At 42.7% G+C, this 26,911-nt stretch overlaps 2 protein-coding genes across 2 annotated transcripts in view; both read left to right on the top strand.

Moving 5' to 3' along the window:
• LOC118002459 (60S ribosomal protein L34-like) overlaps nucleotides 1–2,580 on the top strand; it is a 72,765-nt gene extending 70,185 nt beyond the window's left edge. The window contains exon 4 of the mRNA XM_034992970.1: nucleotides 2,190–2,580. Coding sequence (XP_034848861.1) covers nucleotides 2,190–2,552 — 363 coding nt within the window. The 3' untranslated portion in view covers nucleotides 2,553–2,580. The remainder of the gene's footprint in view (nucleotides 1–2,189) is intronic.
• The window catches only part of RGS6 (regulator of G protein signaling 6), a 541,337-nt gene that overhangs the window by 154,988 nt on the left and 359,438 nt on the right, over nucleotides 1–26,911 (top strand). The window lies entirely within an intron of this gene.

The following is a 26,911-nucleotide window of genomic DNA, read 5'->3' as shown; positions in this document are numbered from 1 at the left end:
ATAAATCAAATCTCTCCCTTTTTACCCAAGCAAAAGCTTTTTGTACCTTATATCACCACTCACATTTTTCCTGATCTTAGAGTTAAAAATGTTGTAGAGCTTCCTTTTTCAATTTTAATGTCCTGAGGGCAAGGATTATGTTCTGTTCATTTTTGTACTTTCATGCAGCAGGCATATAAACAGTTGTAGAATTGAATTTATTAGCTAGATAAATCTTGTGAGTGCCCTTTCCTGTTTGTATAACTATGGTTTGATTTTGTTAAAATTCTAGGAATTTTGCTCTCTTTTATATTTCAGATCACTTATTACTTTATTTACTACTTCTGCTTTTCTTTTTTCTTTCTAGGAAATATTCCCTAAACTTAAATGGCTGAAGCTCAGTCTCTGATATTTGAACTCATGACCAATTATTTTTTTTATTCATGGCTCTGAAGTGCACTTTGCTTTTTATTTTGGTCTGAGGGTAAATGTTGAGAAGATAAGAAATAGCTTGTAGATATTTAATTGATAATTTGTGTGATCAGGATTAGTCTTTTTTAAATAGTCCCACAGCAGTCTTCTGGAGAGAAGTCTGTAAGATGCAGTGGAGTGAATTTGCCTTTAATAAGAAAGCTCAAGATTGTAGAGGGATACTGAGGTGTTGGCTTTGTGCATAAAATATCTTTCCTACATTGAAAAAACAAAATAGGGCGCCTGGGTGGCTCAGTTGGTTAAACGACTGCCTTCGGCTCAGGTCATGATCCTGGAGTCCCGGGATCGAGTCCCGCATCGGGCTCCTTGCTCAGCGGGGGGTCTGCTTCCCCCTCTGCCCTCTTCCCTCTCGTGCTCTCTGTCTCTCATTCTCTCTCTCTCAAATAAATAAATAAAATCTTAAAAAAAAAAAATAGTGCCCAACCATATCAATAAACCTCTGAAACAAATAATACATTATATGTTAAAAAAAAAAAAAAGAAGGAAGAAGATAGCAAGAGGGGAAGAATGAAGGGGGGAAATCAGAGGGGGAGACGAACCATGAGAGACTGTGGACTCTGAAAAACAAACTGAGGGTTCTAGAGGGAAGGGGGGTGGGGGGATGGGCTAGCCTGGTGATGGGTATTAAGGAGGGCACGTTCTGCATGGAACATTGGGTGTTATACGCAAACAATGAATCGTGGAACACTACATCCAAAACTAATGATGTAATGTATGGTGATTAACATAACATAATAAAAAATAAATAAATAAAATAAACCATTATAAGTTGTCTTTGACCTGGGTTCCAAGTACGTTCCAGTGTCTCTTTTGGATTGGGAAACTCTCAGATAATGACTGGGAGAGAAAGCTCCAGAGGTTACAGAGGGATACCTAGCAAACGTATGAATACGTTGGATAGCACATCATTGAGTAAAGAGGGACCAGGTATGTAACATATACGTGGTAAGGCAATCTTCCCATGGTTTGATATGATTTTTTTTCCTAGTTCTGTTTGTCAGTCTGCCTATCTTTCCACCCACCCACTGAGCCCACCTGCCCCTCCATCTGTCCGTCCACCCATCTATCCATCCATCCATCCATCCATCCATCCATCCATCCATCCATTTAACCTTTTTATTGAAAAATAAGACACAGACTCAAAACAAAACAAAACAAAACAAAAAACAGACAAATTAAGGATAGCTTACTGCAAAGATTCTTGAGGTGTGGTCTCCAGATTAGCAGCACTAGCATTGTCTTAGAACTTGCTAGAAATACACATGTTTGAGCTTCTGTGTAGATTTTAAATCATAAACTGTGGAGGTGGGGCCTCTGTTTTAACAGACCCTTCAAAGGATTCCCAGGCATGCTGGAGTTTAAGAACCTCTAGCTTAGTGAACTATGGTAAGGTGGACATTTTTGTAACTACCACCCAGGTCAAGAACTAGAACTTTGCCAGTCAAGTCAGAAACCCGACCTATGTCCCTCTTCCCAACCACAGCTCCTTCCTCTGTCTGAAGAATCCACTATCTTGAGTTTCACAGTAATTGCTTCCTTGTCTCTTTATAGTTTTATTACTGAATCATACATCCCCAGATACTATAGTTTAGTCTTTCCTGTTTGTGGTAACTTTTTGTCTCTCCATCTATTGCCCCCTCCCCACTGTTGCTTTCTTTTTCATGCAATGTATCTGTTAAAGAACCTAGATGTTTCTCTTCCGGGGACGGCGTCCATAGACGTTCAGAATTGTCCAGCGTTTGACCTACCGTGGTAGGCTGTCCTATAATACAGCCTCTAACAAAACTAGGCTGTCCCGAATCCCTGGTAATAGAATCATTTACCTTTATACCAAGAAGGTTGGGAAAGCACCAAAATCTGCATGTGGTGTGTGCCCAGGCCGACTTCGAGGAGTTCGTGCTGTGAGACCTAAAGTCCTTATGAGGTTGTCCAAAACGAAGAAACACGCCAGCAGGGCCTGTGGTGGTTCCATGTGTGCTAAGTGTGTTCGTGACAGGATCAAGCGTGCTTTCCTTATTGAGGAGCAGAAAATTGTTGTGAAAGTGTTGAAGGCCCAAGCACAGAGTCAGAAAGCTAAATAAAAAAATGAAGCTTTTTTGAGTAATAAAACAAAAACAAAAACAAAAAAACCTAGATGTTTGACTTGTTGAATTCCCCAGAGTGCAGATTTTGCAATTGCATCCTCATGGTGCCGTTCCATGTGATCCTCTACAGTTCCTGCATATTGGCAGCTGGATATGGGGGCTTTATCAAAGCCAAGCTTGATCCTTTTGCCAAGACTATAGGTGGTATTGGGTTCTTTCATCAGGAGGCATAGGATATCTAGTTTTATAGTTTTTTGATGTTATCAAGCATAGTTGTTCGATATGTGGATCTGTTGGGAGGCGTATATTGGCAATAATCTGTCATTTCATTTTCACTTTTACTTATTAGCTGGAATAGTTTTTGTAGAATAAAGGTTTATCGGTATATGGCTCCCCAGTGATAGAGTCATACATGAAAAGCAGATCAAATGCTCAGCTTTCCTTTTATTTACCTAGTTTTCAAGATGGTGAATTATTTCCCTGTCGTGTTCAGAAAATGACCAATTATTTTTTTTTCAAATGCCCTTATGAGCTACTAGACTTAAACATACTGGAAGGCTATCGAATATTGGCAAACCTTACCCTTCTTAAAGCTCAAACTGTCCTATCCTTTGGCCAATGGGAACTTCTTTGGCTTGCCTCTTGATTCCTCTTGGTCTGACTCCAGTTCTCTGACTTCTTCCTTCTTTATTCCATGCTCATCTGGTACATTGCTTACCCTCGACCAGTAATCAGCCATTTCTCCAAGAAACCTCCCTTTTAATGGAAAAATGATAAATAAGACCATAAACTAGGCCCTTATGGCTACTGGCTTTGTTTTTTTTTCCTGCATCTTTTCAGTTGATGGAGCTAGGAAATATTTTTATCTACATGTCTTTTTCTACCTACATATAGATATAGTGACTTTATATATATACATATTTTTTAAGATTTTATTTATTTATTTGACAGAGAGAGACACAGCGAGAGAGGGAACACAAGCAGGGGGAGCAGGAGAGGGAGAAGCAGGCTTCCCGCCGAGCAGGGAGCCTGATGCGGGGCTCGATCCCAGGACCCTGGGATCACGACCTGAACCAAAGGCAGACGCTTAATGACTGAGCCACCCAGGCGCCCCGACTTTATATTATAATTAAATATGTATTTAAATATAAATAAAGTTAAAATACTTCACAAATTTATCCTAATGTTTACAATTTAGGACTACAGAGTTTTTCTTCTTTTCTATGGCATCTATATCTCCTTTCTTCCTAAGGAATCTACTAGAGAATGAGTTTCAGACAACCAAGAGACTAGAGAACCACTGATACAGAGATGGTGGTAAGCATTAAATATATAAAACTAAGAGTTCACATTAAATGAGGGGTAAATGAGAGAAAGTATAGCATGTAAATAACTATTATCTGATAACACAGATTTGGTGTAACCATAAAGTATAGGGAAAATTGAACTAACATGTGCACAAAAAATTTTAAAGTCTTTTTAGTGATCATAATTGGTGGTGGTAGTAAGAATAGTGTGGGTATAATGTGGAATAGAGCAAATGAGTAATTATGAAATATTTGAATCTAGCATCCTCTGTGCCGTTGAGAACCAAGATTCTTAAGGTGGAAGAAAGGAGATATATCCAGTTTTAATGGATATAACAGGCTTGGCTTTTATTTTCTTTCCTTGAGTACCTAGATGTGTTCCTCAATTGTCTTCTGGCATAAAACATTGCTGTACATTCTGATAATCCAGTATTCTTTCTCTTGTAAGTCACGTTCTCTTTTTGCCTAGAACCCCAGAGGTTGGTTTTTGGGGGGAGTTTTTGGTGTGTTTTTTCCTTTCTTTAAAGTCTTGAAATTTTGGTAGTGTATGTCTGGTGTTGGTAGTTCTGGGTCATTATTCTCACATGTGTAGTTTCTTTTTTAACTACATGTTAACATGCAGTTTCTAAATTTTTGTATTTTAGGAAAGTTTCCTTTATCAAAGTATTTTTTCTTTGTATGCATTATGTTCCCTTGTTCTAGGTTTTCTTTCCCCTTTCAGAGTCTCCTGTTATTTTATTATGTTGCATCTTATTTGCTTGTCTTCAAAAATTTATCATTTTTCCTTGTAACATTTTCTTCACTATCTCAAGGTATTATTATCATTTTAATTCACTCTTAAGTTCCTTCTAGTTAAGCCTTTATTTCTAAAATTTCAAATTCCCTCAAGTTCTGTCACCTCATTTCTGACTTTCTTTTAGTTCTTATTTATTCTTGTTTCTTTAGTATATTTTTTCTGCGTCTTTTGGCACATTTAGAAATTGTATATTATAGTTGTGATCTGATTTTTGAGGCTGTTTTCCTCGGTGTGCTTTTATTACCTGTGGAGACGTTATTTTATTCCCTTTTCTCTTGTTCTTATAGTAATATTAGGTAGAATTTGATCTCAGTGCTTTTCTGTTGCTCATTTTCCTGATGTTTTACCAAGAGACTTGGTTCAGATAGTTTTTTCTAACTTCACAGAACTCCCTCTTCTATTTATGTAGTGTTAAAAAACAAAAAAAACCTTACTGTCTGAAATTTCCTACTATTCTTTTCCTTCCCCACTGTTACCTGGATCTTCTGCTGTTTCATCTTTGTTATTCTTGTTTTGCTCAATTTTGATTTTTCTCTCAGGAGATTCTCTCCAGCGTGAGGCTCTGTCCTGGGAGCAGGAGTTGGCTAGTCATGTAGCTGTTGGTGGTTTATCCTTACCTGCTTGAATTTTGCTGTTTGGGGGGGCGGGGGGAGGGTATCTTATCACCTAGTTTTGTTGTAAATATTATTTATGTATTTTTTTAATTTTTCTATTTAATTACATATGTTTATATGTGGGGATTCCAGGAGACCCCCCAAAACTATGAAGCTACCACCACTTTGCAATGGACAGATACTTCGTTAAGCGCTTTAAGACTGTGCTGCCCCTTGCCCATCTGGCCCCCTCACCGTGCTGTTAGCTACCAGCTTCACTCGAGAGGACCTGAGCTGACGCGGTGAAGGGAAGTGACTAGCCCAATACCACACAGGTGCTTTGAGAATTAGACCTCCAGCCTGTGTTTGCTTGACTCCAATCCAAGATTCCTCCTGCTACCACGTTTTACCTCATCACCAAATAGTAAGAAGATGGATTTATTAGCCAAAAATAAAACTTGCTGATGTGGAATGTATGCTATTTTTTGAAGAAGATTGTGAGTTCTCCTTCCTTGACAATGAGTGTTACAGCTATCCCTGTGACATTCTTTTGTTCAGGCTCGCACACTCACTTGGCTGTGGCCGTTCAGTGAGTGGCTTGCTGTACTGCAGACCTTGTTGGCTGCTCGGCAGCATGTTCTTACGTAATGCTCACCCCCTGGCCAAGTGTTATCATCATCCCAAGTTCACTCGTGAGGAATCTTAAAACAACTTAGAGTATGTTGCCCCAAATTACCCTGCTAGTAAACTGTGGATCTGTGGAAATAGACCCTCTCTTATTCTTGGTGTTTCTCTTCTGTCACTGCGGCCACCATGGTCTGTGTGCCCCAATACCCTCCCCTCTCTGCCCCACTTTGAGCAGATGCACGCGGAGAGGAGGCGAGAGGGTATCCTGGTTGACTATCTTGGTAGTAAGTCTGTCCTGTCTAACAACCTCGTAGGAGCCACTGTTTGTTCTCCTGTCTCTCACCTTTCCATCTCCCACCCTCTTTAGCAGTCAGTTCATTGGCAACCAGAGTGTGGATCCAGCATATCTTCCCTACTCATGCCAACCTGTACATCCTTGTGCCATTTTCTATGTAAAATTTCTACCCGAACTCTTTATAACCTGTTGCTTTGGATATCTAGGGCTGTAGAATAAGCAGTAACTAAAACCAGAAATGCTGAAGGCAAAAGAGCTTTTTGCTGATTCTTTATCTCCATTGGCCCAGATCATTGCCACAAGGACTGTGTGAGGCTGGGGCCAGGAGGCATGGCCCACACTTTGCCAGGCCTTCATCTTTGCAGGGGCTTATCAAGTCCACTAGCTTCTTCACTTGTCTCCCTGTCTTGACCTTTATCTTTCTCAAATCCGTTGAACACACTAACCAACCCAGGCCCGAAGACTCTACTTTCACTAGGTCACCTTCCTACCTAGCACCATTGACGCCTCCTCATAGTTCCCCAGATTAAACCCCCACTCCAGCCTGACTTTGAAGACACTCTAATCTTGCCTCACTAAAGTTGGTTGAGAGAAGGGCCTCAGTTGGTAATGGTCTATGACCCTTGTCTTCCTTCCATCCTACTCTCTCTGCCCCCTTTGCTTTTAGTGAACAACATTTTCTTCTCCACAGTTACTGTAAAAAGAAATCGATTCTTTTTAGCTAAAGTAAATTATATCCAGCTCTCCTTATGTGGAAAAAAGGCACGGAAGTGCTGACAGACACTATCTCGGAAGTGGAGGGATGTTCTTGCTGTTATCCTTCCAGGATGACCAGAAACAAATCTAACTGGTGAATGGCCATGCCATGTGGAAGGGAAGTGGTAATTAACGCTTAATTAGTAAACCTCCCTGTAGAATTCACAGTGTTTCTGTATAATTTGCCACTTACACATTAGTGTGTACACATTTCAATTGGGAAGACAGGATGGGTCATCTACTCTGTCCACATCTGTCTCTTTAAAATAGAACTTGAGTAACAGAGCCACATAAGCATGTTAAAATTTCTAGGGCATTGCTGTTATGTATTATGCATGACACTCCCAACAGGGTTTTGATAAAATGCCTTTTCCTGCCAGAGGGTACCACCTCTGCAGATCAAGAGGCCTGAGGAGGACCTGTTTGTATGTGTGTGGCCAGCAGCATCCATGGGGGGCATGGAGCTCAAGGGAGCTTCGAAGAGCCATTCAGTGTGGACTCAAAAAGGGAGCCTCAAAGGAGCAGACAGACTATTTGCCTAAATCAATGTATGCCCATAAAAATTGGCAGACTTCAGCTGGCGATCTGGTAGATTTTAATCCATGTCCAGGATGTTTCTTAACTACAAACATCAAAGGAGCTGGATGGGTCCCTGTCTATGGGTAGTCTCTCAGTTGTGGCCTCCTCCTTGGCTATGATGCTGTTTGTCTCTTTGGTATAATCACTCTGGGAGGCCAGAATCCACTGGCAGGGCTCTGGGTCTTAGAGAAATGTGGCTGTAAAATGCATGAGGTTTATTCCGATGGTACTTGTCATGCTGGGCAGATGGTGGCATTTACCGTGTTGATTGGCGAGGAGTGTTTGCGCTCCCAGCCACAGATGGGCTGAGAGGCCATCCTGGTAGTCTCACATACACCCTCTCCAACACACATCATGGCTGCTCACTAGCTGCTCCCTCTTTTTGTTCCTATAGCACTTGTGCTTGTGTTTTTCATGTTGCCCATTGGCGGTGGTTTTGATCATCTGTCTTGATACGTACGCCCCTACAAGGCTGGCTGTCAAGTCTTCCAGGGCAAGGACCTGGCTTCTACTCCAGGAGCTAAGACGTTCTGCACTATGTGCAAGGTCACCAAGCAGCTGAGTGGCAGCAGTGCAGGATGCTAAGCTTCATTCATCAATCTCCAAAGCCCAGGCTCTTAATTAGAAGGCCTGTCATGTCATAGCAATCATGATGGTTCTCTGAGGAGGTCCTCTGAGGCATAAAATAGTCCCTCATCCGTTGATAATTACAACGGTAATTGTTTATTGGGTTCTTAGAAACGGCACTAATCATTTTATAGACATTATTTCAGTTAATCCTTCCAATAATCTGATGCATAGATAATATAGCCACCGTTTTCAGATAAAGAAACTGAGGTTGACAGAAAATAAAAGCCTTGCCAGCCAGGTTGCTCAACTAGTAAGTAGCTCCAGGCCTTCCCCAGACTGGTCTGTTTCCAAAGCCGTGGTCTTATCTGCTTTGCTTTAGTGCCTGTTGGCACATATGGGCTCTTGACATCCGAGAACAACTCCAGACAGAGAGTCCTTCATCTGTGTGTGTCTCTCTTGCTTCACCAAAGCCTAAATTCTGTAGATCATTTCTTGTTGCCTTGAGCATAAGAAAACACACAAAAGGATAAGAACACTTTATATCCATAATTTGTCATACACTCTTAACAAATTGTAGAAAATAATTATGTGTTGTCCTACTTTTCATCTGAAGTTCGTGGGGGTCTTGGGAGGGACTGTTGGAAGCTACTAGCCATACCCTCTGTCATCCCTCCAAACACACCCACTTCTTGCTTCCAGTCCTGGTGAAGGGCATGGTTCTGGCAAGTCTACCCTACCATGTGGATGATTACAGTGGGAGAGGGTGGTGATGATGACAGTGATCTTTCTATCAGTGTACCCTGTATTTTACACATATCCTTATCTAATCAACTTCAGAGATGGTTGACCAAGCATCATGCATTATTATTCTCTTTTTCCTCACATGGGTAGGAACTGAATCTCGAAGGTGGTTGAGTGACATTGAGTAGATTCAAACTCAAGACTTCTATTTCCTGGTCCAGTGCTCTTTCTGTTAGAGAAATTGCTTTCCGACTGTGGTATGTGGAGGTGCCTCAGATGCTGTCATGATGAGGGGGGTGAGGGGCTCAAGGACCTACGTCCTGCCTCAAATAGAACAGATCCACTTTTTCTGATTGATTTATATGTTTTGTTTGTAAAGATGTTCTGGCATTCTAACAGTTTGGTATTTCTGTGTGACCACTCCCAAACTTGGTTATTACTGTGCGGGGGCAGGTTGGCGGGAGTCTGGGCCAGCTCTGCCAGGCTGCTGTACTTCCGGGGGCAGCATCCGAGCACTCTGCAGCTTATTGCAGGTGGTGTGGTTCGGCTGGGGTGGCTTTCTTCCATTGGCCTCTCCTCCTCCTTGGACCCGTGGACTAGCCAGGGCATGCTCTTCACATCTCCTAGGCTCTGGCTTGGAACCAGCATGCTGTCACTTCCAAAGCCAGTCCCGGAGCCAAGCCCGAAGTCAGGGGGCGGGGCGGTTCACTGCTCATTTATGGGGCTGTGGCAAGACGCGGATGCAGGGAGGCGTGAAAAGTTGGGGCCAATAATACAACCTCTCACAGCTACTTTTACGAGTCGTAGTATCCCTGCATTGTTTGAATTGGAAGGCTGTTGAGGTGTTTCAAGCCACGTGTACCCGTCAGCTCCATGGACGGTGGCGGTGCAATAAGAGACAGGAGCTTTGTACGCAGAGAGAATCAGGCCCGAGGAATGTTGTCGTGAGTGGTGGCCAGTTTGGGGTGTGGCCGGTGTCCTCATCTTTTCGGTGCTTACTCAGGTAGGTTGATGTTTAAGTGTGTGCACGTGGGCTCGTGTGTGTGTGTGTATAAGAGAGTTACAAGATACAGACGTGTCCCTGCCTACCAACCTCATCAGCTTCCATCCTCCTTGTAGCTGGAAGCTTTCTTCTGTGCTTCACCTCGCCCTCCGATCCCCGCTGTCCCCAGCATTCGTATTAGATCGGACTATAGATCCAGCTCTCGTCTGCCACCAGCTCCTGGGCTGTCAGTGTCAGCCGCGCATCTGAGCTCTAAGCCTTTACCTGCTGAAAGCTATTCCTAGGTGGTTTGTACCTTCTGACCCGAGGCTGGCTAATTTGCCTTCATAAACTATCAGATTCGGCTAAGGTCATTTAATTCTGTAATCTTTGTAATGCAATTCAAGAAAAATGGATAAGAGGCCAAATGATGAACAATCTGCCTTGGAACACAACACCAGCAGTGTTCTGTTTCATTGTCGGAAAAATGGTGCAGGAGTTACGGAGCAGAATGTTTATTAAAACGGACTCCATGAGGAGGTTATCAAGACAAAGGCAAAAGATGTAAATGCACAGAGTTACAGGCACAGAATAAAGATTATTTCTGGAGGATCGGGGCACACAGAGCCTCCATCTTACCTCCTGCTCTTGTTCCCAGTGAGTTTAATTACTTGGGTGACAGTCATTAAACATTGCAAGCCGTGTGTGCCAATTGATCCGAGGGTTCCTCACCAAACGTTCTGAGTGGGAGGGCGATTATGTTGTGGCACAAGTGATTTCGATAAAGGGAAATGAAATCATCAGATGACACAAAAAGCCATGCATCTGGTTAGTTTCATCAAAATCGATTCCAATGACATTTAAAGAGGTGGAAAGAATAACCATAGGCACTATATACGTATGACTACTTTATCTGATTTAGTAAGTCATTTTCTAATTATCTGGAGTCAAAGCTGACTGTATCAACATGCTAAAATCCATTTCCTTCTAATAAGATCCCATCTACCTGGACCTCAACTATGTGGCAATCTTGTCGACATGGAGCATGTCTCAGAATACAGAAGGATGTGGGAAGGCCACCAAAGCATCATCCTAAGTGTCTCAGTCAGGGTTTGATCAGAAAAGCAGAGCCACTAGGATTTATTGTCTGGATTTCCCTTATGTGGTTGTGGGATCTGGTTAAACAGTCAGTGGAAGATTGTTGCATCTGTGACTGATCCTGGGGCCTGGGGTCGGTGGGGCAGGCAGTGGGGAGGAAAGATGTACGTGAAGTCGAGGAGGCAAAGATGAAGTGGAACCCATGAGGATGAGCTGGTGTCCACGTGCATGGACTGGAAGCCGTGTTGGTCTCTTGCTGCCGTCAAACATGGTCCATGATAGGGTTGACCTCCAGGAGCAGTTCCCTGACCTTCATCACGGAACTGAGCGTGCACCCGGCCGGGAGTCAGAGGAGGTGAAGGAGGCATTCCAGAAAGGGCTGCGCAGGCCCATTTGCTGACTCTTGACAGCGAGGTGGCCAGCCGTAAACGACGACAAAGTGCTAGTGCCCTGCACGGACCTGTCCAGCCCAGAAGGACAACAGGGGCTGCTCCACTTCCTTCTTCCTGTCTCACCCAGAACGCCTCGTGGCATCCCCGCTAACCCAGAGCATCACAGGAGAGGCAGGTGCGGGAAAAGTTTCCCGCTTAGCTGCGGCAGCACCATGGAGACCCACCACCCTTGATCGCACTAAGCCCATTTTTCACACATGGCCCACACAGACTGGAATAATCCTTGTTGGCTCACCATTTTATAAGGGCCACTATCTACCTAGTTTGCCTCATTCCGGCGCTGGGTGCTCAGATGCAAACATCAGTTGCGGACTTCCTGTTAAGGAGCTGTTTGCCTGATAGGAATCTTTTCACTCTCAAATTTGTAATGACATCAAAAGGATTATCTGAGAATAACCAGTAACAGAGGGTAGCACACTGGACTTATATCTGCTGGGGAGATATGTAAACATAAATGGATATGAATATTATACATACATATGTGCTACAAACAGTCTACAGCTCTTGATATAATATGGCCTGGCAATGACCCACACAGTCCTCATCAGCGAATCCCGGGAACGAGAGTAGCTCAGTAGGCTTACGAACGTTGATCGGGCACCTACTGTGTTTCAGGTGGTGCTGAAGCCACAGGGGACACAGCAGTTTATGGACTGGTGGCAGCCCCGAGGAGCTTCCATTCCATTCCAGGTCACTCAGCCAAGGCACTGTTGACATCCTGGCTGGACCCTTCTTGGCTGTGGGATGGTTCTGTGCATTGTAGAACATCTGACAGTATTGCTAGTACCCACTAGATGCCAGGAGGCCTTCCTCCCTCCTCTCCCAGTAGAGACAACCAAAAACCTCTTTAGACATTGCCAAATGTCCCCTAGAGGGCAAAATACCCCCAGTTGAGAACTACTGTTTTAGAGCAAAAGACAGATAATAAGTCCCACTGGGATCCTTTCAGAAGCTAATAGGTACCACTAAGACTATTACATGGCCATGTTCAGGGTAGTTAAGAAAGGCCTTATGGAGGATTGGCATTGGAGATGCAGTAACTCTTCAGAGATCTGGGGTCAAAATACTTGTAGCAGGAGGAAGAGCCAGCACCCAGGCCCTGGGTGAGGGCAAGCTTGGGATGTTGGAGAGCAGAAATGCCACGGGACTTGGAGTACATGGGGCCTTGACCTGGGGGGCTCTGCTACAGGGGTCATGATGCAGAGTCTGCATTTAACCCTGGTTACTCTGGGAAGTCATGGGAGAGATTTGATCGGGGGAGTGATAAGAATTATTCCGTAGAAGGACCATGCTACTGCTGTATGGTAGGTGGACCGATGCCTTGTTGTCCTGCAGTGCTGGGCACCCTGCTTTCTCTGCCCAGTGACCTGTAGGGACCCATGATAACCCCCACAGCTGGCTGTTTCCATCTAACAGACTGGTCAGCTAATGAGAGAGAGTTTTGAGTCTCTGTGCCTGCCAGTGATGGAAATTAGACTTGAAAATATGGCCACTTTGATCATTAGCATTTCTTAAATGCTGGTTACTTCTGTTTCTGGTCCTTGCTACAAGTGCCAGGCCCCATCCTCACCCCCCTTTTAAAAACAGCCTACATCATGGGGTACCTGAGTGGCTCAGTCGTTAAGCGTCTGCCTTTGGATCAAGTCATGATCCCAGGGTCCTGGGATCGAGCCCCGCATCGGGCTCCCTGCTCCGCGGGAAGCCTGCTTCTCCCTCTCCCACTCCCCCTGCTTGTGTTCCCTCTCACTGTGTCTCTCTCTGTCAGATAAATAAATAAAATCTTTAAAAACAACAACAACAACAACAAAGAAAAAACAGCCTACATCAAAGACTAATGAAGTACTGTATGGCGACTAATATAACATAATAAAAATTTTTTTAAAAAAAATAATAAAAACATGCCTTCTGCAGCCTTTGGTGAACATTAGCTTTTGACTAAGGCTGTAGTGGACGGACCTCCGTAGATTTAAAGTTTGGGTGAAATATGCAAGTCTCCTGCCTGATGACTGCCCATAATATTATTTTCATTTTTATCAGAACACCTTTACTCTCTGGGTCATTTCTCTCCCACTACTCCCTTCCGCTCCCACACACACCCAGTACCCTCATGAGGTTTTACTCTTTACTGGTTTTATGCTCCCATTTATATTTGAATTACACAAGCATGAATATTCATGCTCCTTACTCATTGAAGAGACATTCTGTTTTTCCTGGAAAAATGATTTACTTTCATTTTGGACACCATTTGAATACACCTGGTTGTAAAGTAGAGATCAAGAAGAGCCCGGCTACAGGCAGTGGTGAGAGGTGGCATCTGACAGCCAGCGATCAGGACAGCAGAGCCAGGATTCACAAATATCTTCCTATGGTCAGCACAGGGTTAATAGCTCCAGACACTGCCATACCCAAGTCCTCCTCAGGCATTCTTTGTGTGACCAGCCAGCATATCAATGGATTGCCTAATGAAGATCCTGAGACCTCAAGATAAAATTAACTTCTTTTAACACAGCCTACTTAGCAATGCAGGAAATTGTTGTACTTTTTAGTTACTCTTTTATCGCTTCTCGGCCTTTTGGCTAAGATCAAGTTTAGTTACTCTAATTTGAAATGATAGGGGGTAAAATGGAGTGGTTTTGGTGCTTAAAGAGTTACTTGGGGGAAAAAACTGATCCTCCAGAATGCTTCTCTACAGCTTAGTCCTTTTCCAAATTTTATTATTTGGCATAGGTTTCAGTGGAATCTTCCAAAAGACATTAATCCATTCTTTTCCTTCTATGCATGTTTTCTTGATGGATATTATCTATTTTTCTGTTATGTTGTAAGGTTTCCAGGACACATAAAAGTTGGAGGATTTATGGTCGATGCAAACTAATTCTAAAGAGTAATGAGATTGATTTTGAGGGGTAGTTTAAGGAATACAAATGGCTTTCTTTCAGTTTTCCTGAGTAGATGTAAAAAGGAAGGGAAGGAACATCATCTGAAGCTAAGGAAGGAAACGCTTGAGGTGAAGAATCAGTAAATAGGAGTCAGACTGAGCTTTTTAACACAGTGCCAGATAGCAGTTGCCTTAGACCATGGGGCAAAAATGAGCACTGTAAGCACTTGGGAAGCTTTTTTTTTTTTTTTTTAAAGATATTACTGGGCTTTGACAGGAAATCACACCCAAGTTGTCCTGAAAGAAAATCAGCAGTAGTTTTCTATGGGCCATTTGTGCCAGTGGTAGTTTTGTGGGAGGTAAGATTTACAAAATTGACCATGCATTTGAAAGGTCATTGAGCAAGGTAAGCTTGCAAGTGAAGGTTCCTTTAGGTTTTGCTCTTTCTGTGAAGAGCCTGCATTTTCACTTGGCTTAAAGATTTAGAAAAATAACAGTCATACATACTCACAAATCACATTCAGCCAGTATTGATTTTAGCCTTGTATGAAAAAGGACTATTCTTGGTGTTATACATGAATCAAAAGAGAGAGGGAGGGAAGGAGACAGTCTCTGGCTCTTGCGATTTAGAAGTGAACATCTAGGTACATGCACATGTCGCTATGATACTGTATGCACGGATATGTATTCTCAGAGACTCAGAAAAATATCCCAGGTTTGTAGAAGAGTGTAGATTTCAATCTGGTTTAAAAGCAAAGGATGGGGGGCGCCTGGGTGGCTCAGTCGTTAAGCGTCTGCCTTCGGCTCAGGTCATGATCCCAGGGTCCTGGGATCGAGTCCCACATCGGGCTCCCTGCTCGGCAAGAAGCCTGCTTCTCCCTCTCCCATTCCCCCTGCTTGTGTTACTGCTCTCGCTATCTCTCTCTCTGTCAAATAAATAAATAAAATCTTAAAAAAAAAAAAAAAAGCAAAGGATGGGACCTTGGCAAGTGAGGTCAACAAGAATATTCTGGTAGCAGAAATAGCTAGGGTAAAGGTACAGAGCTGGTTATTACCAGCTGTGTTTTGTGAGGACAACAGAGTCCTGTGACTGGAACAGTGAGGAAAGTGAAGCATTGGAGATAATCCTTGAAAAATATCCAAACTGACTGGGAGAATGTTTATAAAGCCCTCACTGATGAATTTGGATTGTATTTTCCATGCAATGCAAGATCCGTTGCAGGAATTTGAATAGGAGATTGTCGTGGAAAATTTAGAGGACATAATTTAAGTATTAACTGTGAAATATTTTCCTTGAAACCATTAAAGAATCATAGATTCTTAGAGCTAGAAGGGACATTAGCAAGTACCTATTGAGGTGGCTTTCAGATATTGTGTGAAACCCTCCCTTCACATGACATCTTGACAAATGCCTTATCATCTATGATGGAAGAGCGGTTCTGGTGGGAAAATGATGGGAAGAGTCTTGCATTTGCTCCATTCTCTTCCCTTTACCCTTGTAGCAATCCCCAAGGTACCTGCAGAGAAAACCTGCTGTTTTAAAGACGAAGTTACTCAAAAGAAATTAAAACATGTTTACGAAAAGACGTGTATGACAATGTTACTATCAGCCTTATTTATAATAGCTAAAAACTGGACCCAACCCAAATGTCAATCAACAGGAGAATAATAGATAGGCAAACGGTGGTGTACTCACACAATGGGGAATACTACGCAACAGTAAAAGGAGCGCCCTCCGGATACACATAACAGCACAGATGAATCTCAGAAGCATTAAGTGAAAGAACTGTGACGTCAAAGAATACACATCCTCTAATTCCATTTATGTGACGTCCAAGACGTTGTAAAAGTACCCTATGGGGAAAGAAATTAGAAAGTGGTTGCCTGGGTGGCAGGAAAGAGGATGGATTCAAAAGGAGCACAAGGGAACTTCCTGGGGTTTGGAAATGTTCTGCAGCTTTTGTGTGATGGTTACATTTGTGTATTCAATTGTCAAAACTCATCAAACAAAACCCCAAAGAAGTATGCATTTTGCTGCATATATTATAGCTTAGCTAACAGAAGCTGAGTTACCAAAGTCCTTAGAGGGCAAGTTGCCCAGTCCCCGTAGCCAGTTATGAGGGAGACCAGGGTCTGGAGCTTGGGTTTCCTGAATCCCTGATCCACTACTTTTCACCATATCCCCCTCCCTCAGACCCATGTATGCTCTTGACCAACACCGCATCAACGCTGACTCACCACCACCCCCAATTCCCCGCTACTAGCTCAAAAACTTCACTGTTGCTGAGAAACATTAACTTGACAGCACTGTAGAGCTTCTGACTCCGCTTTTTAAATTTTCCCACAGTGAGACCAGACCTGGCAAACACATTTCACATACCATGCTTCCTCTGTTTGTATTGCCAAACGATTGATAAACGGTGCTCCAATCCATAGCCATGGGGGGCTTGTCTCACTTAGCCACTTTAATGCTAGATGGAAGTAAGGCAGAGGAGAAGGCTCCGGTGGCTTCCGTTATAAGCCTGTCTACCCTGGTAGAATGTCAGCTCTCAAGGCACACCTATTGTTGAATAGCCTAGAGGCTCACCTACACAGATGTACAGTTCAACTCCACAGTGGTCGCCAGAGGAGAGCCACATACTGCTCCCTTAAGAATATCATTCCAGTAAAGAAGATGTGGTATATATATACAATGGAATATTATGCAGCCATCAAAAGGAATGAGATCTTGCCATTTGCAACGACGTGGATGGAACTGGAGGGTATTATGTTGAGTGAAATAAGTCAAACAGAGAAAGACATGTATCATATGATCTCACTGATATGAAGAATTCTTAATTGTAGGAAACACTGAGGGTTGCTGGAGTTGGGGGGGTGGGAGGGATGGGGTGACTGGGTGATAGACACTGGGGAGGGTATGTGCTCTGGTAAGCGCTGTGAATTGTGCAAGACTGTTGAATCTCAGATCTGTACCTCTGAAACAAATAATGCAATATATGTTAAGAAAAAAAAAAAAGAAGAAGGTAGCAGGAGGGGAAGAATGAAGTGGGGGAAATCGGAGGGGTAGACGAACCATGAGAGACGATGGACTCTGAAAAACAAACAGGGTTCTGGAGGGGAGGGGGGTGGGAGGATGGGTTAGCCTGGTGGTGGGTATTGAGGAGGGCACATTCTGCATGGAGCACTGGGTGTTGTGCACAAACAATGAATCATGGAACACTACATCTAAAACTAATGGCGTAATGTATGGGGATTAACATAACAATGAAAAAAAAAGAATATCATTCCAGGAGAAGGTGGGAGGTAGTGGGAGTTTATTACTCTCTTCTTGCTCATGGACGCACTGGGCAGCAGGGCAGCCCCCTTGAGTCACTGACTGATCTTCAGGAGAATCGAGCTCTTTTATCCTTCTGAGGCTTTGCTCATGGTCTCTCTGCCTGGAGTGTGCTGGGGACATTGCCCATCCATAGTGTCACATGTATTCATGTCGGGCTTTCTCACACTACTGGACCTTTTCAAGGACTGGGACTGTATCTTTGTCTTTGTGTTCTCAGTACCCACGACAGTGCCTTAATCTGGAAAGATGGATCTTAACTGGGAGCTATTTTTGCCCCCAGTACCCCAGGGGACATTTTGCTGGACCTGTTTTTCAGTGTCAAAACCTGGGGGCAGGGTGTTACTGACATTTAGTGGGTAAAAGCCAAGGATGCTGCTAATCATCCTGTAATACACAGGGTAACTCTCCACAGTAAAAAATTACCCAGCCCAAAATATCAATAGTGCCAAGATTGAGAAACTCTAAACTAGAATATACTTTATTGTACGGAAGATAAGTGGTCAACAACATCATGAAATCATTGCTTGCTCAGAGCTGGGACCAATACTTTCCAATATTATGATGGGTCTCTCGGCTTCTGTTAGCCTCTTGATTCTCTAGGCATTAAAGTCGAGCTGCTTGAGTTGGCGGGGGAGGTGTCTGAGTGAGTCAGGTAGTCACTAGCCAAATTGGAATAACCTTTGGCAGAGTGCGAACCAGTCCATCTTTTAAGCCAGTGTTGCCTTACCTTAGCTTTGGATGTCTCATCCCTTAGTCTGTAGCCAAAACAACAGGGGCCCTTGGCACAAATTGTGGGGATCTGCCTGCTCAGCTAAAAGAGGTCTGTGGGGCTGGGAAATGAGCTCAGATTAAATTTACTTGTCCAAGGCCACACGGCAAGAATGTTGAGCCGCATTCAAATCCAGAATGCTTACTTTCTAGCTTTCTTGGATTTCATTAAGTGTTCCTACCTTTACCTGGTGAAATTGATATGCCCTTGTTACCAATTCTCTAGGAAACTTGGTCCAGTGCTGAGGCTCTTCAATCAGTACAGAGACATCACTGTGTTTGTTATGAACCATAGTTTCATCTTCTCTGACCTGAAGTTGAATCGGGCCGGTACTGTGGGTTCTAGTTTATCCTTCTGTTCAACTTGTACATTTCATAAGAATCTTTCTTTTGTTTATGGTAGAAATTGACATGTAGAAAAAAAATGAAATGGAGTGAAAGACCAAACATTTTCTAGTTAGGTTACTAATTAACAATGTGACTGAGGGCAAGCCACTTATAAATCTCTCTCATCTTTAAAACGATAAACAAGACTTCATTCTAAATCTCAAAATTTATGATCATAGGGCTAGGGTTCTTTTTTATTATAACACACCCATTTTTCTTAGTTTAAATCTGTAGTATTCAACAGCTTAACATGTAGGAATTAAGAAAGAGCTGTTCTAATATAGAAGAGGCAAGATTTGATGTAATTGGTAGAAATTGTGAATATAGTTTTAAACTCTGGGTGTGTATTGGGAAGCTCTTATTTCTCTAAGAAGACTCAGTTTCTCAGATAGTCTCTGCCTCAGTTTCCACAGGTTTTGAGTGGACTAAACACAGAGCATAGTCCTACATGACATGATCATAATACCAGTTATGACCAGTACTTTGGAAACCTGTGGCCAAAATCAAACTTAGAATCAGGCAATTTAGGAGCCACCTTTTGTTCCTGTGATGAAAAAGTATTCATAATGCTGGAAAATTAATAAGAGGGTTCCTTAAAATAACAGACCCAATTTTGAATTTTTAGCAATGTGATTTTCAAAAATCTGACTTGCCCAAAACCTTTCACACAAAATCCTTTGTAAAGCAAGGATGGTATATCTTTACCAAGAAATAAATAGTCCTCGAAACTTGGAAAAATATGCGGAAAATGTTTCAGATGAAAAATACAGAAATGCCCTCTTCTTGACTCTCTAACAGATGCCCCCTGTCCCTTGTCTACTCAAGGACAGACTATCTTCAACTGGCCAGAGCTTGACTACTCTGGGCAATGACTGAAATGACCCCAAAATATCAATAAGTAACAATCTACAGAGTCACAGTATATAGCCACACTTAAAACTTCCCTTAAACTGCTGGCTGAAGAAGCACTAATTAAGATCGGACATGGAAGCTAAGTAACACATGCTTTGTGGTATCCTATAGCGCGAGCGCGGAACTGGGTTCTTTCACCCACTACTGTTTCATAATAAAACAAACATTTAATGTCTCTGCTGATACAGTCTCCTTTGCTTTATTACGTTGTTTATTCCATGTAAGCTCTCAATATGAGTTATAAAAATGTCTCTGTGTCTGCAGCTGCATTTTTCATCTTATAAACTCCCAGGGATCTCATCAATTCAACCTGATTTGTAAGGTTCGCAGCAAACCACGACAGGCAAGGGTAGGCTTAATCAGAGTTTCTTCTTCGTAATGAACATGGCACACAGAAAAAGCATAGCAACGAATGAGCCTGTGATTGTAGGTAAAGACTTATTAGATGAAAATCTATATTTAAATTAAGAGCTCTGTGATATGATTCTTCCGTGTACAAGAAAAATCACCATAGAATGCCTCCAAATAGCAACTGTTGTCCTAGGCATTTGAATAGAATTTAATCTATCAACAGTTTACCCTAGGTTTTCAGCAATTCATTGCTGGTGAAAAAACAAATCTGGATTCTTCAGAATAGAAATAGAAAAGCATTTGCAGTAACTGGGCATTATTATAGCTACAGAAATCCAAAGATTTGTCTTTTGTATAATTTTTGGAATTATAAATTGTTTATCTTTCCTTAATAACTTTCACTATAGAAAGAGCTCTTTTTTTGTCCAGTTTACATAAAAGCGTCTGGAACAGTTCAGTGACACAGATGTTGGAAGTTAAGGACTGAATTCAGACTGAAGCTTTTTATCCCCAGCCCTTCCCTGCCCCCCATGCTTTTATCCAGTACTAATTAATGTAAAGGCAAAAAGTCAGACAAAATGATGTGAAAAGGGAAGGTGACAGCCCTGGGGATGAGACTGAGACTGTTTTGTATAACAGAGAGACACCAGTTGACATTTTGCAAAGACTTTTAATGATAATCATTTTCAAAGGTTCTCTTTTCCTAGTCAACAAGTACAAAATATGTCAACTTCCGCCAGACTTCCAAAAGCTTGTAACAGAGTTAGAAAGTGTTCCAGCTTTTCCTTCCAGATAGCTGGAGAAGACAGTCCTTCCTGGTGGCCTGACGCCGAATCAGTCATAACCCCCGGGGAAGGCCAGTGTTGCCTGGCTCCGAAGGGGATGGCATCGCCCATCAGGTGCTGAACGGAGCTCTTCCAGCCCGCAGTAACCTGGCAGGGCAATAATTGTGCACCTTAGGTCTCCCCAGTTGTGCTGTAAAAATGCTAACTCACCAGTATTATGAACAAGGTTGGGGTTTGCCGAACAGCGAGGAAATGTGCCGAACCTGGGTCCTTCCCTTTCCCAGCTCAGCTCCTCGGGTCCCCTCCCCCCGCCTTTCGAGGTAATCTTTCGCCCAGTAAAGTACAGTGAACAAATACGATCCAGCTACTTCTTCGAGACTTTCCTGGGAAGTGTAGGGTGGGAATCTTTCTTTCAGTTGCCCTTTCAGGGAGGAAGGCCTCATTTTCCTAACGTGCTCATTCGTCTGCACTTAGCAGAGACTCGTGGCCGGGGTGCCACAGAAGGGCTGCCTGGTGGGGCTGGCTGACCTCCTCGCAGGGACCACCGTGAGGTGAAGGGGTCGCCTCCTGGCAGCCTGTCAGGTGAGGGAGAAGGCCCCTGTGGGGTTGTGTGGGTGGTAGCCACACCAGAGCGCTCCTGTCTCCAGCGCTCGGAAGGCTTGCAACCAGAGGTGCTGTATCTAGTCATGGCCGTCTCATGCCTTCTTGGGGTGCCCCTGCTCACATAGTGTCTTTGATAAAGGGGTGCTGCTTGTTTTCCACAAAGGAGGCATGAGGACGGCCGTGTGTCCTGCTGGTCAGTCCTTGGGCATCGGGAGCGTTTTTGTCTCATTGGGTATTTGGTCAGCTGATACCTTTGAATTCCTTCAGGCCTTTTTTTGGGGGGGGGGGCGTTATTTAGGAGAATCTTCCTGAGAAAACAGAAACACCTGAATTCTCTGTTTTGCATGTGGCGATCTTTTTATCAGGGCGTTGGAAGTGGCTGATCCCCTGTAGCCAATTCCGTGAGGCTGTTTTGATTAGGAGGATGTTTGACTTGGCTGGATCCATGGGGCTGAATCTGTAAGGAAAACGCAGTTTCTACTTGCTTGTCCTTTGAATAACTAAGTAATGCACATGGTGATTCCCCATATTACTCCATTTAAGACCCCCGCCCCTGACTCATACCCCATTTTTTCTCATCCAGTCTCTCAGCTTCAGCCCACCCCCCAGTGGGTAGAGGGAAGTCATGAGGTGGGGATGCATATGTGGATTATGCATTACTCAGGAGAGAAAAAGCTGACGCTTGATTTTTTTTTTTTTTTTTTTTTTAGGTTTTATTAAAAAGTTCCCAAGTCAAAAGAACAGTGTTAAAATTGTCTTATCAGAATGTCCTATGCTTTTGCATTTTCCTATTTAAGGCCATGCATGAACTCTGGGGCCTGCCTAGGTGAGGGTCTTGAGAATGTGATTAAAGATTAAAGTGATAGGGAAAGTGATAAAAACAGAAAAAAAATACTTTGGATGTAAAGTCACCAACCTATTAAGCCACCTTTAGAATGGTGGGTGAAAATAACAGTATTACTAAAAAAAGGTTGGAACTGTTACTTTTACTTTGAAATCAGCATGTAAAGGAACATTTTATTACCTAACACTTCAGCTTTAATTTTTAAAATTATGAGATTTATAACATCTAAGTATAGTCTTAGTACATTTTAATATTTAATTGTTAAATTTTTTCTTAAACTGATTTAAAAACAAGTCATAATTTTTTTAAAGATTTTATTTATTTGAGAGAGTGAGTGAGCAAGAGAGAGCACAGGCAGCGGGCAGGGGCAGATGGAGAGGGAGAAGCAGGCTCCCCACTGAGCAGGGAGCCCAGGCAGGGCTTGATCTCAGGACCCCGGGATCATGACCTGAGCCAAAGGCAGATGCTTAACCGACTGAGCCACCCAGGTGCCCCAACAAGTCATAATTTTTAGGCTGGGTTTCATTACTTAAGGAAACAACAGTTTTTTCTAGTAGAACACATTAATGGTTTAAAAATGTAAGGTAATGAGAAAATAGTATCCACCTGAAAGTTTTAGCAGAGTTCTAGCACAGGACATAATTAGCCAGAACTTTAGAACAACTTCTGAATTTTGAGGTCATTGTAGATGCGCATGCAATTGTAAGAAATAATACAAAAAGATCCTGCATTTCCCTATACCCTGTTCTTTTTCCTCACCCCCCGGTAACATCTTACAAAACTATAGCACAATATCACAACTAGGTTATTGACATTGATTCAGTCAAGATACAGAACAGTTCCATTAACACAAGGCTCCTGTGAGCTGCTCTTTTGTAGCCTAAATAGGAAAGACTTTAGTTCTTCCCTACTATCTGTTTGTTCCCTATGAGTCTTCGTTACTACTCACACAGAACACTTCACTTCTGACACTTCTGGTCACCAAATGTTGTGGAAGATTTCCCCACACCGGGCAATTCTCTGTGACACCAGCTCCGTGTCCTAAAACTCAATTCTGGCATCAGATTCCACAGGTTAAGAGTTTAATTCTACAAGACTGTTCCCCACCCTCCACATCAGAAGCCAGTGGCAAGCCCCAGGCTATTACTCGTGCTTCTGACCAGCCAACCAGCCACACACGGGAGGTTCTAGTGACGTCCTCAGTTTTGATTAATTTGCTAGAGTGGCTCACAGAACTCAGGGAAACACTTACCTTCATCAGTTTATTAAAGGATACAATAAAGGATATGAGTGAATGGCCAGATGAAGAGATACATAGGGTGAAGTCCCGAACAAAGGAGCTTCTGTCCTCATGGAGCTTGAAGCTAGGCTCTGCGGCACTGGGAAGTATCCTGGTTCCCCAAGTGTGGAATCTCCCTGAAAAAAGCCAAAAAGTTTTCCTCTTGGGTTTTTATGGAGGCTCCATTACATAGTCTTGATTGACTAAGTCACTGATCATTGGTTGATTCAACCTGTAGCCCGTTTCCCCTCCCTGGAGGTTGGGGGGGTGGGTGGGACTGAAAGTTCAGCCCTTTAATCACATTCCTTGTTGGCATTCCTGGCAAGCAGCCCCTGCCCTTGGGTGGGGTCCAAAAGTCACTTCATAAATAACAGGGCATCCATTCCACCTTTAGGGCTCTGAAGCATTTTCAGGAACTGTGGGCAAAGACCACATATATCTGAGAAATATATTTTATTCATCTGAATGACTAAATATATATTTCTTATAAATCATTATATCACATAGCTACACTCCTTTCTCCTGACCTCTGGAAACTACTAATCTGTTTTCTGTTTCTAGAAGTTGTCATTTCAAGAATGAAATCATACAGTATATAACCTTGTAAGATGGTCTTTTTTCCCCGAGTACAATTGCCTCACGATTCATCCAAGTTGTATGGATTGGAAATTCATTCCTTATTTATTGCCGAGCAGTATTCCATGGTGTGGATGGACTATTCATCCACTGAAGGACATCTGGGCTGTTTCCAGCTTTTGCCTATTATAAAAAAGCAAGGACAACTTTTTAAAGACATAGTTATAGAGATTTTTATGACTGTCTTATTACAGAGTATTTATTGGACTGAGGAGAGTAAGATTAAAGGCTTAGAATCATGTAGGACTAAAACAAATGTTATGAACTATGACAGTCTAGTTCAGAGTAGCTTGATTTCATTAATGTAGTTTATTTTTGATATTCAGTCAAACAAGTTTATTATTGGCCAATGTCCATCAATAGGATTTACGAATAGTTGTGTTGCGCCCATGTTTTCAACCTAAAGGATTTCTCAACATATGCTATAAACAATTTGCTTTTATTAAGTGTTGCTCACATATCTCATTGTGTTTCTGGCACTGTGATAGCACATGATTGTGTTTATTTTTTTGCTGCCAACCCCAATTGTTGGATGTTTAAAACACATTAAATACCCTTATGTGCTTGGAAGTCTCTGATGAAGAGGCTTAATTAAATAAGCATTCCATTATGAACAGAAGGGCCACCACAGGCATAGTCTGCAAAGTGTCCAGCTTATTGATGGATGGTAGGCTATCAGTTGAGGGACACTCAGAAATATGCGGTTATGTGGGTAGGAAGTACAAAGAGCCTGTCTGCTTCCCCTTGGATCCCACAAAGTATATGCATGCATCTGTTCATGCTCCATGTTAGCCCTGGCAAAGTGGGGAAACGAAGTAACTGACATCTTATCTGCCCAACAGGTGCTTCTAGCTATGGTCATTTGTTGATGTTGCTTTTAATCGAATTCACAGAATTTCTCTAGGCAAAACATGTTAGCACTGACAATAAAATGTCATCTGCTTAGTAAATTTTTCCTAAAAGGCTTAAGGTTTTAAAAAAATGTTCTGCTTTGATCTCATAACAATCTTTTGGAAATACTGTTAGCCTTCTTTGGGGCCTTATTTTATAATTAAGAAACTGAAATATAGAGACCGGGTTGGTCTGGGAAAACTTCATGGAGATAAGGAAATTAGTTGACTCTAACCCTAGATTCCCCTAGAAAATGGGGACTCTAAAGAGAGAAATAGTTCCAGAGGATAAAAGTTGACAGCTTTGTTAAAGAAAGACAAAAGGGAATGAGATGATTATGCTGGACACTCCCTGAAGGCGAGGATCCTCTTTCATATGTGCTCCCAGTACCTAGTTTGAGTCTCACCCAATGGATGCGTTCAATAAATGTTTGTTTAATGCATAAATAACATACGGATGAAAAAACTACAATGATTCCTGATGTTGTGATTAAAAATGCCTTTCTCAGGCACCCACCTTATCCTGGTGGTGGTGTTTGTATCTCGTATCTATGGCTACATAACAAACTAATCCAAACTTAGTGGCTTAGGACAGCATTTCTGGAGGTTCACTGGATGCTTCTGGACAGTTCTTCTGATTGTCCTTGACACATCTCTTGCAGTTGGATAGCAGCTGGGATGGAGTTTCTGGAAGCTCCACTTGGCTAAGGGGATGTCAGGCTGCCTCTCTTTCCAGGTGGTCTCAGGGCCTTTCCTCTTTATATGGCCTTTCCAGCAAAGTAGCTGAACTTCTTATTTAATGGCTCAGGGCTCTCAGTACAAGGTGGAAGCTTTCAGGTTTTTCAAAGGCTCAGGCCTGCAACTGTCAGTAAGCTACTTCTTCTACCTTCTTTTAGTTAAGCAGTCATGCGAGCAGCTCAGATTTAAAGGGAGGGGTAATAAATCCCCCCTTTTGATGGGGCTCCACTGTGGTTTTCCAACAATTCTCTGCACCAACTGGGTGTTTGACAATTCCACTCAATTCTTTTTTTTTTTAATTTTTTATTGTTATGTTAATCACCATACATTACATCATTAGTTTTTTTTGTTGTTGTTGTTTTTTTAAAGATTTTATTTATTTATTTGAGAGAGAGAGAGAATGAGAGACAGAGAGCACGAGAGGGAAGAGGGCAGAGGGGGAAGCAGATCCCCCGCCAAGCAGGGAGCCTGATGCGGGACTCGATCCCGGGACTCCAGGATCATGACCTGAGCCGAAGGCAGTCGCTTAACCAACTGAGCCACCCAGGCGCCCAACATCATTAGTTTTGATGTAATGTTCCATGATTCCTTGTTTGTGCATAACACCCAGTGCTCCATGCAGAATGTGCCCTCTTTAATACCCATCACCAGGCTAACCCATCCTCCCACCCCCCTCCCCTCTAGAACCCTCAGTTTGTTTTTCAGAGTCCATCGTCTCTCATGGTTCGTCTCCCCCTCCGATATCCCCCCCTTCATTCTTCCCCTCCTGCTATCTTCTTTTTTTTTTCTTAACATATATTGCATTATTTGTTTCAGAGGTACAGATCTGTGATTCAACAGTCTTGCACAATTCACAGCACTCACCATAGCACATACCCTCCCCAGTGTCTATCACCCAGCCACCCCATCCCTCCCACCCCACCCCCAACTCGAGCAACCCTCAGTTTGTTTCCTGAGATTAAGAATTCCTCATATCAGTGAGGTCATATGATACATGTCTTTCTCTGATTGACTTATTTCGCTCAGCATCACACCCTCCAGTTCCATCCACATCATTGCAAATGGCAAGATCTCATTCCTTTTGATAGCTGCATAATATTCCATTGTGTGTGTGTGTGTGTGTGTGTGTATATATATATATATATATATATATAT

Source organism: Mirounga leonina, unplaced genomic scaffold (assembly GCF_011800145.1).
Source record: "Mirounga leonina isolate KUSES-001 unplaced genomic scaffold, KU_Mleo_1.0 Mir_82, whole genome shotgun sequence".
Lineage (NCBI taxonomy): Eukaryota > Metazoa > Chordata > Mammalia > Carnivora > Phocidae > Mirounga > Mirounga leonina.
This window is presented reverse-complemented; position numbering and strand designations above follow the sequence as displayed.